This window comes from Chaetodon auriga, chromosome 11 (assembly GCF_051107435.1).
Source record: "Chaetodon auriga isolate fChaAug3 chromosome 11, fChaAug3.hap1, whole genome shotgun sequence".
Classification (NCBI taxonomy): domain Eukaryota; kingdom Metazoa; phylum Chordata; class Actinopteri; order Chaetodontiformes; family Chaetodontidae; genus Chaetodon; species Chaetodon auriga.
Window position 1 is genome coordinate 7,818,852 of NC_135084.1, and position 14,150 is coordinate 7,833,001.

Genomic DNA, 14,150 nt, shown 5'->3' on the forward strand with positions numbered 1-14,150 from the left:
GCGGCAGTAGTGATAGTGAATGTTTATTTTTTCTACAACCAACGAACTGCGGCCAAGTTAGCCTGCGTGTTTTTAGCAGATCTATAAACAGTATGTGACGCTGTCAGGTCGTTTGTTAAGCTACTGTAGGTGCTTTAGAGATCAGTAAAAATCTGTGAGAAAAAGGAAAAGCTGTTTGGCGACCTGAGCGTGTACTGCCTGTTTGCCCCGATAGTGGCTACGTGTAATTCTAGGGGAAAATGGCAGATAGGAGAAATAATAATGTTCCCAGCACCAGTGCAAATTTACTGTTCAGCGGCGCTCCGGAGTTTAATTTCAATTTGCCTTTCATGCCGGTGAGCCAGGCCTCCGGTCCGGCGGTGCTGTCAGGAGGTGAGAGGAAATACCGATTGTGAAAATGTCTAAACATTAGCTCTGTCCTTAGCAGGCTAAGCTAGCTAGCTAACCGGGTTCCTGTGCTGCTGTCAGCTGTAATTTGGCGTAAAGAAGCAGAAAGGAACAATGTGTCGTTTGAATGAAAGGTTAGCCTAATACACAGTGATGTGTGTCTGTCAGACCGTCTCCAGTCTGATGTGTTATTACAAATGGAGGATGCGCAGCTATTTGGGAGAGATACTTTACCAAAACATTTTCTGTGAAGTCCACATCCTTCAGTCTTGAGTTAGCTGACAAATTACAGTACCCTTTTAAAACTCTACCGATAAATTAAGCTGTACTTGAAACAGAGCTGTATCTCAGGTGTTCCTTGTAATGAGTACTGATGCTGTTACATTGAGCTGAACTGTTTGGCTGATTAATCAATTAGTTCACAGAAAAGCGACAGGATATTGATTATTGTAGTTGTTGAAATCATAGTTCTACGAAAAACCGGTGTCAGTTTGTCAAATGTGAGAATTCATCTGTGTTATATCGTTGCAAATGGAATATCTTTAGGTTTTAGACCGTTGATCAGACAAAACAAGACATTTAAAGATGTCAGTTTGGCCTACATATGTATGTAAGTATGTATAATATAGACTCCTTATTGTGTGTCATGTGTTTTGGATGTCCCATGCAAAGTCACAAACATAAACGTTTTACTCTGTTTTGATGTATTAGATGATTCCACTGATGTTGGAGAAGAAGACAGCTTCCTCGGTCAGATCTCTGGCAATGGTCCAGCCCCTTCTACATTCAGCTACTTCTCCAGCCCCGTAACCAGCAGTGACCCGTTCGCATCCATCGGCCAGTCGCCATGCCCGCCGCCGGCCATGTCCTCAGCCCCGCCAGCATCAGGCCCCGTGTCTGTTCCCAGCAGTATCAGCGTGGCTCCCGTGCCGCCTCCAGCCTCACAAATGAACCCCGCTCCTCCAGCGTTTGGCGGCGCAGTTTACCAGAGCCCCATGGGGCGTCACACTCCCCCGCCCACCACAATGACCCCACCACCTCCCCAGATGCAGCCGCAGAGTCACAACCCGTACCGACACACCCCCACAAGCAGCAGAGCTAGTCCTTATATTCCAGCCCCAGAGATCCTGCCACCAACACACACACCTCAGCAGAATCCATACTCTCTCAGCTCTCCGCCTCAGACGTTCCCGCTGTCAGGACCCACATTCACAAAGGTGGATATAAACCATTGAGTGACTGATTTGTTTGTCAGATACTTATTTAGCTCGTGAGGTTAATGAGGTGACTGTTCATAGCACCAGCTACATGCCTCAAATGCAACCATCGTGAGTGAATTCCTTCTCTCCTCAGCCTCCACCCACACAGATTCAAGCGCCTCCACCTCCAGCCAGCACTGCTGGAGCGATAGTGCCTGCTGGTCCCATGATGCCATACAACTACAACATCTATGAGCCTGTTCAGCCGCACTGGTTCTACTGCAAGCAAGTGGAGTCAAAGAGTGTCTGGCTTCCCTTCAGTATCATTGACTCGCTTCACCTGGAGGAGACTTATAACTCAGGTGCGATCCCACGCCCTGCACGTGATCCTCTGTCAGTGTTCACACCCAGAGAGTACAGAACACAGTCAATCTGTGATCTGCTGTAATGTCTTTGTGGGCTTTTTGTTCTTTCAGTCCAACCAGACCCAGAAAATGTGATAGTCCGGACAGATGGAGGACGTTATGACGTGCAGCTCTACGACCGCATACGAACTGCAGTCTACTGGGAGGAGGAGCCTACAGAGGTCCGGCGCTGTTCTTGGTTCTACAAAGGAGACACGGATAGTCGCTTTATTCCTTACTCTGAGGAGTTCAGTGATAAGCTGGAGGTTTGTCTCACTGCTACATTTGACCAGCAACAGACGTGTTACTTAAATGCCACTTCTGAAGTGAAGTATTTTCACTGCAAAACACTTTTTAACCTGTGTCTTTAACTTCAGGCAGAATATAAGAAAGCTGTGTCGACCAACCAGTGGCACCGTAGACTGGAGTTCCCATCAGGGGAGACCATTGTCATGCACAATCCAAAGGTGAACCCTTAGCTAATTAGTGTTAAGTGGTGGTCTTGCGATGATTAATCCAATTAGTTTGATTGAATGCGTTCTGTTTGCCTCTGCAGGTGATCGTGCAGTTTCAGCCCTCCTCCATCCCAGATGAATGGGGCACCACTCAGGACGGGCAGACCAGGCCCAGAGTGGTGAAGAGAGGGATTGATGATGACCACGATGAAGTGCCCGATGGTAGTCAAGTTCCTCTGTTTCCAAGTTAATTTCATCAAAGCGTAGGCGTGTACTGTGGGAAAAAACAACCTAAAAGTCAGCTTGTCCCAATGTCTAAATGGATCACTGGCTCACTGATGGCTTATTGATTCAATTCATTTTAGGACACTATAAAGTTAGATGAGTCATTTATTTCAAAAGACGCTGGAGGGAGTGCCAGGCATCATAATCGATTTTATGAGGGAAAATGAAGTCAGAGGTTCATTTGATATCTGTTTGTAGATGCAGCTTAGTTACCGTTTAACACAGTCCAGATTTTAGGTGCATGCTGATATGTAAACAATCATGTAGGCAATCGTTGACTGTGTAGATCAGAGAGTAAAGTAAAATCCTGTGCGCCTTTCCCAGGTGAGCTCCCCAAGGTGGATCATCTTGTGTTCATGGTTCACGGGATCGGTCCTGTGTGTGACCTGAGGTTTCGGAGCATGGTCGAGTGCGGTGAGTACCATGCAGTCGTGCCGTCTGCCAGTGTTGGCGTACCCTCCATGGAGATGTGACTTACGAAATAAACGCTTTCTGCTTTCAGTGGACGACTTCCGCAGCGTGTCACTGAAGCTGCTGCACAGTCACTTTAAGAAACCGCTGGACGAGCACGCCATCAGCAGGGTGGAGTTCCTCCCTGTCCAGTGGCACACAGCTCTTCATGGAGATGCCACAGGGGTGGACAGGTGAGGAGAGGCAGGTTCACACTGATCGCAGTCAATTCAGATACAAAGGGAAGTCTATAAGGTCTGAGCATCCAACGTTTAAGTTATCCAGTACTTGTACAAATAATTCTGTTTTCCTTATTTTCAGCAAATCCAATGAAAAGACCACATACAAATATTTACAGGGCACAGAAATATAAGTTGTTTTTCAAAAGGCCGGCTGATTTCCTAAAACAGCTGCCTGCTTAGTTTTAGTCAACGTTGATCAGAGAAGAGGATGTGGTGCATCTGATGGGGATTATTTTCTCTTGCTCATTAATACCAAAGTGGAGCTCTAGTGACGCTGTTTCCAGCAGCAGGATGTGGTTCAACTCAAAATAAACTACAATGTGTCAGTGTGTGTGTGTGTGTGTGTGTGTGTTCATGTAGCAAGGGAACATGTCACCCAGTCTAACAGTGTGGCTCACTGATGTGTTTTAATGGTTTTTGAGGGCACAGGGAAGAAGATATATCAGTCTTTGGACAGCACGATAAATCCATCGGTGTTTTGGTCTTTTAATGGGATTTGTAAACAATAAGAAACAAAGAATATCACCAGACTTCATTAATCAAAGGCTCGTCTCTTGTGTCTCTCTGTAGGAGGATAAAGAAGATTACCTTACCCAGCACTGGACGTTTACGTCACTTTACAAATGAGACTTTGTTAGATGTGCTTTTCTACAACAGTCCCACTTACTGCCAGACCATCATGGACACCGTTGCTCAAGAGATTAATAGACTTTATGCCCTGTTCATGAAGAGGAACCCAGACTACACAGGAGGCATGTCAGTGTCTGGACACAGCTTAGGTAATAAACCAGCTGATCAGCTTTTACACCACTGCCTTTCCCTGTTTGTCACCTGCACTGTGACGTTTCTCATTTTGTATTCGCAGGTTCCCTGATTCTCTTTGACCTGTTGTCAAATCAGAAGAATGGCTCTCCTGCACTTGCCATGCCCATCATTCCTACTGCGAATGGGGACACCAAACAGGTCACCCACCAGTTAATTTACTAGCTTGAACATCTGCTGTAAGATGTAATTTAATATCCTGCTAATCAGTTAGAAGGCAACAGATTTTGCAGTTAAAACAAGATGCTTGTGTTCATAAACGTTTTCAGTTTTTGGCATACGGCTGTGCAGAATGGATCATTTCAAGAATAACGGTTCGAAGCATAATTGTACGTTCTGCCTCTCACATCAGCTGACAGCGCCCATTACCCAGGGAAGTAATGCCGTCACCCCTCCAGCTGTGGAAGAGGAGCCCAAAGAAGACGGGGAGGAGTTTGAGGATCTCTGTGCTGTGCTGGAACATCTCGGCTTGTCTGAGTACAAGAGCACCTTTGATGAGGAGAGGATTGACATAGAATCTTTTGTAAGAATAAAAGCCTCCTTTGAAAGTCAAAAGTGTCAGCTAAAATTAGGAAGTCCACGGGGGTTTAGTGGGCTATAAAAAAACAGTGTAAAATAGAACTACGCTGGTTTAAATGGACCGTTTTAAATGCTGATGTATTCAATAGCAAAAGTCCAGAAAATGTTTTGATAATAATCTTTTTTTGATGTTATTCTTCACATATCTTTTTTTTTTTTTAAGCTGCCCTACTTTGTCCCTTTCTCAACTTCTTTCAGCTCATGTGCACAATCGAGGACCTGAAAGAGATGGGAATCCCGCTGGGTCCCAGGAAGAAGATCGCCAAGTTTGTCAAAGAGAGAGTGAACAAGCAGGTGCGTTTGTCTCCTCAGTACCTGTGAGGCTTGGAAAGCGACGGTTGAGGACCAACACCCTGTTTGCACCTCTCTGTGTTTGATGCAGGCTGCGCGTCAGGCAGCCCAGGACAAGAAGGCCGAGGTCAAAGAGGTCACGCAGGTTGAGGCGCCTCCACCAGAAGCTGAAGCTGCTCCTGATCCCTCTGCGAAGAAGCTTCCAGTGGGCAACACCGTCTCCTCCGTCCACGTCGACTACAATTACTTTGAAGTTGGCACTGGACAGGTGAACGTGACTGAGGCATCATGTTAAAGCTGACTCTGAGTGTGACTTGACATTAGATAATAAACGTTTCTCTCTGCAGGTGTCGGTGATCTACCGCGCTCTGGATTTTGAGCCAGTGAATTTCTTTGCCTTGGGCTCTCCAATCGGCATGTTCCTGACGGTCAGAGGGCTGGAGAAGATCGAAGAGACGTACCAGCTGCCCACGTGCAAGGGATTCTTCAATATTTACCATCCGGTATGCAGCTTTTCCAACCCGTACGTCCTGAAGGAATCACTGCCAGTCAAGCTACAGATGCTCAAAAACTACTTTTTGGCTTATAGCATGTTTTTATTGTAGCGTGCAAAGGCATTGCATTCAGTCACAGCTTAGTAATAGCGATTTTCCTTAAACCCTACATGCCCACATGAGTTACTCTGTATGAAAATGCAAACTAAGTAGCTGAAAGTGTAATCCGAGTGTGATGGAAGCGGTAAAGCTGAGTCACTGTATGCGTCGCTGTCTGATCGTCAGTGATCATTGTTCTTTCAGCTGGACCCAGTGGCATACAGGATTGAGCCCATGATATTACCGGAGCTGGACTTGAAGCCCGTTTTGATCCCACATCACAAAGGGAGGAAGAGGCTTCATCTCGGTACGACCCTCACTCATTGTTTTCTCCTTAATTTCTGCCTGCGTCACCCCTGATGTCTGGACCTCTGCTGTCGTGAAGCTGTTAAGTTAATACTGAATGAGTTCAGTGTCTTCAGAGGAGTCTAAACTGGGCTCTTATGTGGTGTCACTGCATGTTGTGTCCTGACTTCGGGCCTCTCATGGGTGGGGTGCTCTGTTTGGTGTGGTGGCAAAATACAAAGACTCTGTTCTTAGAGTGAACTTGCTGTGGTGTAATAAAACAGACTGAACCATGATTTTTCTCTTGCTTTTGCAGAAAAATGAAAGCTGAGTTAAGCTTCTCCTCTTGGCTGTTTTTGAGATTGAACCTTAAGGAGAGGACGGTGTTGGTGGAGTGCCAGGATTTGGTTTTGCTCCCAGTTAAAAAAGCCTTGATCGATCTGTTTGTGTTTCAGAGCTGAAGGAGAGTCTCACCAGGATGGGCTCTGACCTGAAGCACGGGTTCATCAGCTCTCTTAAGAGCGCCTGGCAGACGCTCAACGAGTTTGCCCGCGCTCACACGGCGTCCGCGCAGCTTCAGGCTGAGCTGGCCATCGTAGCCAATCAGATCGAGGAGCAGGAGAAGCAGGCGCAGGAAGGTGAGTTTCTGCGACTCTTTGGTCAGGTCGTTTCTGTGCTGTGAGACATTTCTAAGTCCACCGTGGTTTGTCTCAGACCATAAGGCCCCCTCAGAGAGCCCCGAGCCACAGAGGGAAGAGGAGCCTCAGGTGAAGATGGGGATGCTGAACGGAGGGAATCGCATCGACTACGTCCTGCAGGAGAAGCCCATCGAGAGCTTCAACGAGTACCTGTTTGCCCTCCAGAGTCACCTCTGCTACTGGTACAGAGACCTTCACATCACTCAGGCTTTTTACCACTTTGTTCCCATGTTTACAATGAAGTAAAAAATTCGGGCCTTCCATTTTTCAAGCACAAATGCCTATAATTGAATGGTCCCAGCTTCTCAAATGTAAGAATTTGCTGCTTTATAGTAAACCAAATGTCTTTGGGACCCAGAATTCAAAGCAGTAACCAGAATTCAGCCATCATTCATTTTATTGTTTACCGCTCTACTTTTCTTCCTTTGTTAAAGCCTTTATGTGAACACTTGTTGTTTTGTAGGGAATCTGAAGACACAGCTCTGCTTCTTCTCAAAGAGATCTACAAGTCCATGGGGATCCACCCAGAACACATCGCACATTAACACAATGAAGTCCCTGAGCTGAAAAGTCTGAAGTGTTCCCATTGGTTTTATTTCCTGTCGGTTCTCCTGGATTATGATTATGCTTTTTCTTTTTTTCTTTTTCTCTTTTATTTTCTATTCATGTAGTCTACTGTATGCAGATGAATAATACAATTGTATTAAGCCATTTGTCTTAAATTAAGAAGCATACAAATGAGCTTGTAGATTCAAAGACACTTGACTAGTTTGATATTCAATTTTTATAGTATAAATTATAGAACTGGTCAAGTTTACTGGAAATATGTATCATCAGATCAAATGCAAACAGCAGGAATGACATAGCAGCAGTCGGTGCAGCCTTCTGTAAGTTTTATTTCATGGCCAAAATTTCAAAATAAATCATTTCCTTGCAGAGGTTCTTTGTCTGAATTGTTATGTACTGCTGAGAGGAAGGTATCTAACGTTTCTCCTGCGGGTGAGGAGACTTCAAGACTATCTACAAAAAGCTGGAATATCTGCAAAAACATTGATTAAAAATAATTACAGTACATGATGCGATGCAAGAAAAACCTGCTTCCATTGTGAGAAAAATAAAGCACTTCTTGCCGGCTCTACGTCGGGTTTGGACAGCTGTGATCATGAACGTTACGCCTGCGACCTCTGACCTCTTCAGCTGTGACATCCTCTCATTATGAGATGGAGTAAAACTATCAGGCCTACGGCTGTTATCACGTCCTCAAAACAATCTCTTCATATCACTATAAGCATGTAGGCACGTACGACAAAAGTATTCAACTCACATGTATGAAACCGAGAAACATTAGAAAAGTATTTACAAAGAGTGGCTGTATAACATTCAATCTCAGTCCAGTATTAGGAATCGTAGTGCTGTGAGCGATTCTCACCGGGCATATATGACAGATCACTGAACGAGAACACTGGTCCACACAGACCTGATGTCATAGCGCAGCATGCTGTAAGCACATCTTTGCTCCTGGCTCTTTAGCTACTGACTCAACATGCTGCTCCGCTGGAAGATGTCACCAGCAAAGGAAGATAGTGACCGATTGTCACATGAAACACAAAAAAAAAGCTCCCTTTTTTTAAAACCACATAGCCAGAAACAACCTAGAACTACTAACAGAACAGTATGGCTCCACGCACGACTGCCAATACACTGTAAGAGGTGAAAGAATGAAAACTTTGAATCCTCAACTTGCAGACAGCTGGGAATCACCGCAAACTACTGATCCTTGTGGCATTTTTGACTTGCATTTTAAGAAAGTGCAACTTATTTTTTTCCTTTTTTCACCCGTTGATAAACAGTCGTATCGTTGGACTTTTCTGTCACTGCTTCTTTTCTATTAAAAAAGCCACCCTGAACATCCACAGCTGGTTGTGTTTGACCTTGGTTTGAGTCCTTTTTGGAGTGCAGAAATCATCTGGAACAGCTGAAATCTACTGGCTGAGGTCACATTCAGTGTTAAGGTAGTTAAGCAGCAGAGACGGTGAAAACAAACTGGTTGCAAATCAGGTGTTGTGTTCGAAGCAGGTCGGGTGCCTTAAGGAGAGCTCACGTTTCCCCGGATAATAACAACATGCTTACTGAACTGAATCCAGTACGTAAAATACGCCAGCCTAAACCCAAGAGATATAATACCTGTTTTTACATGTGTACGTTTTCCTTCAGCAGGTGAAGCGTTTGCCGATTTGATCGTTCAGCCGTGTTTCATGCTGCTGTAGCTCTTCAATAAGACTTTGTGAAGTTTCACATTGATCGATGTTCGTTTTTGTACATTCATTTGTCTACAGCTGTGCGGTGAAATGCAGAAGGATCCGTGTAAACATGTCTTTGCTGTAGTGCGTTAACGACGCCGGCGCCTCCTCGCAGCCTCGGCTCGGCGGAGGCTCGCTCACTCCTCGGTTTTGCTCTGAGTCTTGAAGGCCTGCTTGCGGAGGTGAGCCTCGATCTCCTCGCGGAAAACCAGCATGCCCAGGTGAGAGTGGGAGGCCTCGTTCATGGCTTTGGACTGGATGCACATGCGGTACTGCTCCGGCGTCAGCTCGTCGGCACACTGCTTCTCGTGCCACAGGTGGAAAAGGCTGGACACTGGCGTCCGGATCACGATCTGGTCGCTGCGGAGGTACTTCCTGTACAGGTGGACGTCTTCCACGCCCCAGCCTTTCACTTCAAGATCGAACCCACCTGGAGGAACGAAAGCAGTTTGCACACTGTCAGCCGACGGTGTCAGGTGTTTAGGAGGACTTTTAATATGAGTCACATGAAGTGATCCACGCTTACCAATATTAAGGAAATCGGAGCGATACTGACACGTCATTCCAAAGCCAAAATCTCTCCAGAATCCAGCATCTTTTTTGTGAATCTATTTGGGGAAAAAAAAAAGAGTTTTTATCACAGAAAACATGACACTGAAATGAAACTTAAACGTCATGTATGTAAATGCTCTCGTCCCCTTCCACTGAAACATGTTTGCTGTTTATTGTTCACGTCGCATTTGAGCTTCGTGTGCAGAGTCTGAAACTAAAAGACAGTTTTCACTTTCTTGTGCGGCAGGAGGAAAGTTTCTCTGCGCTCATCTGAGTTCAAGATGTGAACAGACGCGATCGCTTCCAAGCAGATGCCTTTTATGTCTTCGAACACGTCTGGAGGGGATCTTTAAAGATTTAAATGTGAACTTCGGTCCTTACCAGTTGGAGATCAATGGGTGGAGCCAGCTCCAAATTTCCATAGACGATGGCAGGATTGTACAGGCTGAACACCACTGGATAGAAGACTTTCTTATCTGCAAAACAATTAGTCAAGTACAACTTAGTGCATCTGTGACACTATAAGACTTTGAATACAGTGAATCTGAGGACCAACATGTCAAAGCCTACTTGGAGCCGTGTGCAGACGGCAGGTGTTCAGGAACTCCAGAGTGAAATGGATGTCGACGTCACAAAAAAACATCAAGACGTCGCCTCTCTTCCAGGCGTGGGCTCCGATATCCAGACCCCGACCTCGAGAAAACTCCTCATCCACTGGGATCAGAGTGTAATTGGAGAAGCTCTCCTCTCTGGAAAAACAGCAAACACAGTAGATTGAAACTCCCATTTTGCCCAAAACTAGCACAAGCTTATCAAAAGCTCTTTCTCATTGACAGGACAGACCTTGACATTTTCTCCAAAGAGGACGTCACCTCCTGTAGGCCCTCCTGCCCAAAATAAACCACCGTGAGATGAACTCGTCTGTCCTGCTGTATGCACACCTCCCTAAAAACAAATAGCAAATTAATTACAAGGACACTGACGTTGTATCTCATTGCACAACAGTGATGAAAACCAGAACAACATGTCTGCTGAAATCACATTTGAAGTGAGCGTGCTGGGTCACGTCGAGCAGAAGGGACAGTTTCTGGTGCTTTCTCACCTGAAGTTGTGTAAGAACTGTGAGAACGTTTCTACTCGGCCTGCCAGCGGCACAATGATGTTAATAATCATTCCTGATGTTTCTACAGATGTGCTCCTGACTTTCATTAAGGGACCGAAAGGCCTGAAGAGTGTGACGTGGCGGAAGCTGCTGGAATCCTCTTTGGCGAAGAAAAGCTCGTAAAGCGTCCCTTTGTCCCGCTCCGTCCTGTACAGTCCTGCCAAATAAAACAAGATGAGAAACAGCGCTATCAGATACAGACATCGTTCATCGGCCCGCGCTCGGCCAGTGTCGATCTTACCTTCAGCGAAGTGACCCTCTGTGTACGTTTGTCTCTGCATCGGCATGTCTTCCTCCACGCCGTCCTCCTCGTCGGGGTTGTTGATAATGTCCAGCGCGGCCTCGATGACCTCCACCAGCTCGTCCCTGCGGTCTTTGCGGACAGGTTTCTCCTCTGGGTGCCGCGTCAGCCCCATTTCCAGCTGGTACACCTTGGACGAGGTGAAACTCTCAAAGGGCACCAGGGCGTACTCGCTGGGGAGGCGTGCCCCCGTGTTGACCTCCGCCTTGTCGATCTGAGAGTGCAGGTACTCCAGCAGATCTCCCGGCTCTTGATCTTTAGTCTCCGTCAGGCCCTGCACCCCGGGGAGCTCCTTCTTGTCCTGCAGGAGCTTCAGCTTCTCACTCATTTCCTGCAGCTCCTGCTTGAGCTGGGCGATCTGGCGCTTGAGACTGGCAGCTCGGTTTAGGTGACGCTCCTCCTGTTCCTGCAGCAGGGCCTGGTAGTACTCCTTCCCGTAGCTCTCCCCTGCTAGGCCGGGCAGGATCAGGTTGACGTCTGCTGGAGGGGTGCACTCCAGCAGGTACGCGAACAGCAGCAGCACCAGCAGCAGGAAGAGGCTCAGGAAGAGCCAGCGGACCCGGCCCTGCAGCGGCAACCCGCGCCTGGGCATCACGCTCACATACAAGCTATAGCTGGCAAGTCTGCATTCCCTTTGCCCTCTGATCACATTACTTACAGTATGCTTCTGCACACCATCTCAGAGGTCTGGAGGGGCGTTTATGGCATTTTACTGTGAAGGTCTTGCTTCTCGGCTCCAACCTATCAGTGTCTTCATACATTTGTTCTGTGTAAATCCATGCAATGATCATCTGGGGATAATCACAGAAATCCACAATAAGACAAAAAAATATTATATAATATACAGGGAGCATTTTGTGAAGACAATAAACAGCTCTGGTTCATTCTGGGGATGAGCAGATAATCAGACAATAACACTTCTTAATATAACACTGTGTTACCTTTCAAGCAGCTTTAGTGATACTAATTATCCAACCTGCCAGTAACAATTTAATTCAGTCAATGATTAAAACATTTTTTCCTTTAACAATATGTCCAATATGTGCCCAACTTCTACGAAGATTTGACATTTTTCAAGATTTAATTTAACCCCGAAGAAACCGGGAATTAGCTACACCTGGACAGCTAGCACACGGCAGCTAGCCCAGCTAAACAACAGCTCAGAGGAAAACTGGTGGGCGAGCTGCGCAGCAAGCTGCCGAAGATCCACTTCCGGTTGAACTGCTTCTTTGGCAAAATAAAAGCACAACTCCCTCAGAGCAGCTATGCAACAAACTAGATGAAAAGAGGAATCTCGGGGGATGAAAGGATGCAACATGGGGACAAAACATACTAAACAAGCTTCTTGATTATTCTGTCACTGATAGGTTGAAGAGAAGAAGAATTCCAGACAGAAAATCCTCAGTATCCAGCCCTGTGGAGCTTTTCAGCCTATCTTAGCCACCACATACCAGGCACAATTGTTTCTTGAAGGTCACACACAGCCAAACCTTCAGCTCCAGTCATCCACACACAAAGTAATGCCGTTTTTCTGTCCTGACACTGCCAGACTTCACCTGGCCTCACAGGTGTAAATCAGCTTCAAGACAACTGTAATGAAAACCAGCACGGCTCTGAGTCTGAGTCCAGAGCTGGAAACCACTGCTCTAATGTGTCAAAACTCATTTATCAGAGTATTTCTTTGTCAGTTTGGAAAGAGCTGATTTTTGTCCTACACGCTTTCTTTTCTTGCCCACAGCAAGTTTTCCTAGTCCGTGTTACTTTTTGTTTCCCTCTTGAAAATGAGAGTTTGACGCCACACCAGTCAGAAATCAGCAGTTTAATGTTAAATTACCAGAAAGCAAATGTAAATACTTCATAACACATGATCTTAGACATTTTCAAGATTGTAACTAATGACACAAAAGTAATTATCATTGGCCCATTCTGCCGATCAAGTCAGATGGTTTTAAGCAGTCAGAAAGAGGAACTGATGAAACTGTACTTTAAGAACTGCGTGTTGGACTATTTTTATGCAGAATTCAAAAGAAGTGGAGTTGTGGAGAGACCACAACTCCAAACAGGAAGTCATATCTGCAAGATGTGTGTGTTTGTCCCAAAGCACAGTCACGCAAACAGAGACAGACATTAAGCTTACAGAGCATAAGGTAGAGTTCACTTAACGAGAGAAACAAAGCCCAGTGTGTATCCAGTCTGCATGCCGTGGACTTTTAATGTTCATACTAAACTTCTTCAGAGGATTTCTTACACTATCCGTAACACTCAACATTAAGCTCTGCAGCTTGGTCACTTTTAAAGCCAATCATTGAACCGTTACTAGAGAATTGAAGTATGACGGCAGCAAACGTGCTGTATGTTGTTGTACCTGCTCAGCACACTGCTCTGTAAAGTGTGACATCTGTGCAGAATTCAGCACCACTGTCCCTCTGTGAACCGAGACACATTTCGTCACACACTTACTTTGTAAAAGGGAAACCGGATGTTGGCACGGTTCTGCAGCTAGCTTAGCGATATTCGGAGCCTCACTACGCTTTCAGGTTATTTTAAATGTGTTGAAAAAACCTACTCAGCAAATATAATGGAGTGAAAAGAGCTACTCACCTAATCCCGTCTTTGTCCATTTCTGCCCGGGTTTCCAGCCGCCTGTTTAGTGGTACGCCAGCGGCGGCAGGCAGCCTGTCTAACAAAATGCCACGGAGCAAAGAGAAAAGAGTGGGTCGTAATCTGCTTCCGGCCAACAGCTAACCAATGGGAGCTTTTCTAACGAGTGTCGTCATCAAACACGCTGGAGCTCCTTGTTCATAATAATAACTAAATAATGTTTCTATTGTTATTATTATGATCAACACTGGAGAATTTTTTTGACACGTTTTAATAAATGCTCGCACCGTGAACATACACAAACTTAAATATATTTTTTGTAAAATTAATTTAATCATTTAAAGGACACTTCGTATAAATCACAATCATTCATCTTTCGTGCGCCCCGTAATATCTTTTTCTTCAGTTTGATAAAATGTTTTGTCCTAACCGTTAAAACAAACCACTTATCTGTGGTGATGCACCAGCTGTCAACTCTGAATTGAATTACATCTCTAACTGCAGACAGATCACTTGTTTAATGCTCAGGCATGGGATCTGTTAT

General features: G+C 45.6%; 2 protein-coding genes across 2 annotated transcripts; one reads left to right on the plus strand and one right to left on the minus strand.

The window, feature by feature from the left end:
* The first annotated feature begins 159 nt into the window (after positions 1-159).
* On the plus strand, positions 160-7,626 carry sec23ip (SEC23 interacting protein). Its single transcript, XM_076742888.1, has 18 exons — positions 160-372; positions 1,099-1,604; positions 1,741-1,948; positions 2,063-2,256; positions 2,368-2,457; positions 2,547-2,667; positions 3,055-3,144; positions 3,233-3,374; positions 3,993-4,201; positions 4,288-4,385; positions 4,597-4,767; positions 5,022-5,117; positions 5,206-5,382; positions 5,462-5,617; positions 5,912-6,014; positions 6,448-6,630; positions 6,707-6,872; positions 7,154-7,626. The coding sequence occupies exons 1-18, from the start codon at positions 240-242 to the stop codon at positions 7,233-7,235; spliced, it is 2,925 nt and encodes a 974-aa protein (XP_076599003.1). The 5' UTR covers positions 160-239; the 3' UTR covers positions 7,236-7,626.
* csgalnact2 (chondroitin sulfate N-acetylgalactosaminyltransferase 2) lies at positions 7,570-13,748 on the minus strand. Its single transcript, XM_076742889.1, has 8 exons — positions 13,607-13,748; positions 10,946-11,796; positions 10,645-10,861; positions 10,386-10,487; positions 10,113-10,291; positions 9,924-10,018; positions 9,517-9,598; positions 7,570-9,420 (listed from the first exon to the last, which is right to left on the minus strand). Exons 2-8 carry the CDS (start codon positions 11,595-11,597, stop codon positions 9,128-9,130), a joined length of 1,620 nt encoding a protein of 539 aa, XP_076599004.1. The 5' UTR covers positions 11,598-11,796; positions 13,607-13,748; the 3' UTR covers positions 7,570-9,127.
* Positions 13,749-14,150: the final 402 nt, after the last annotated feature.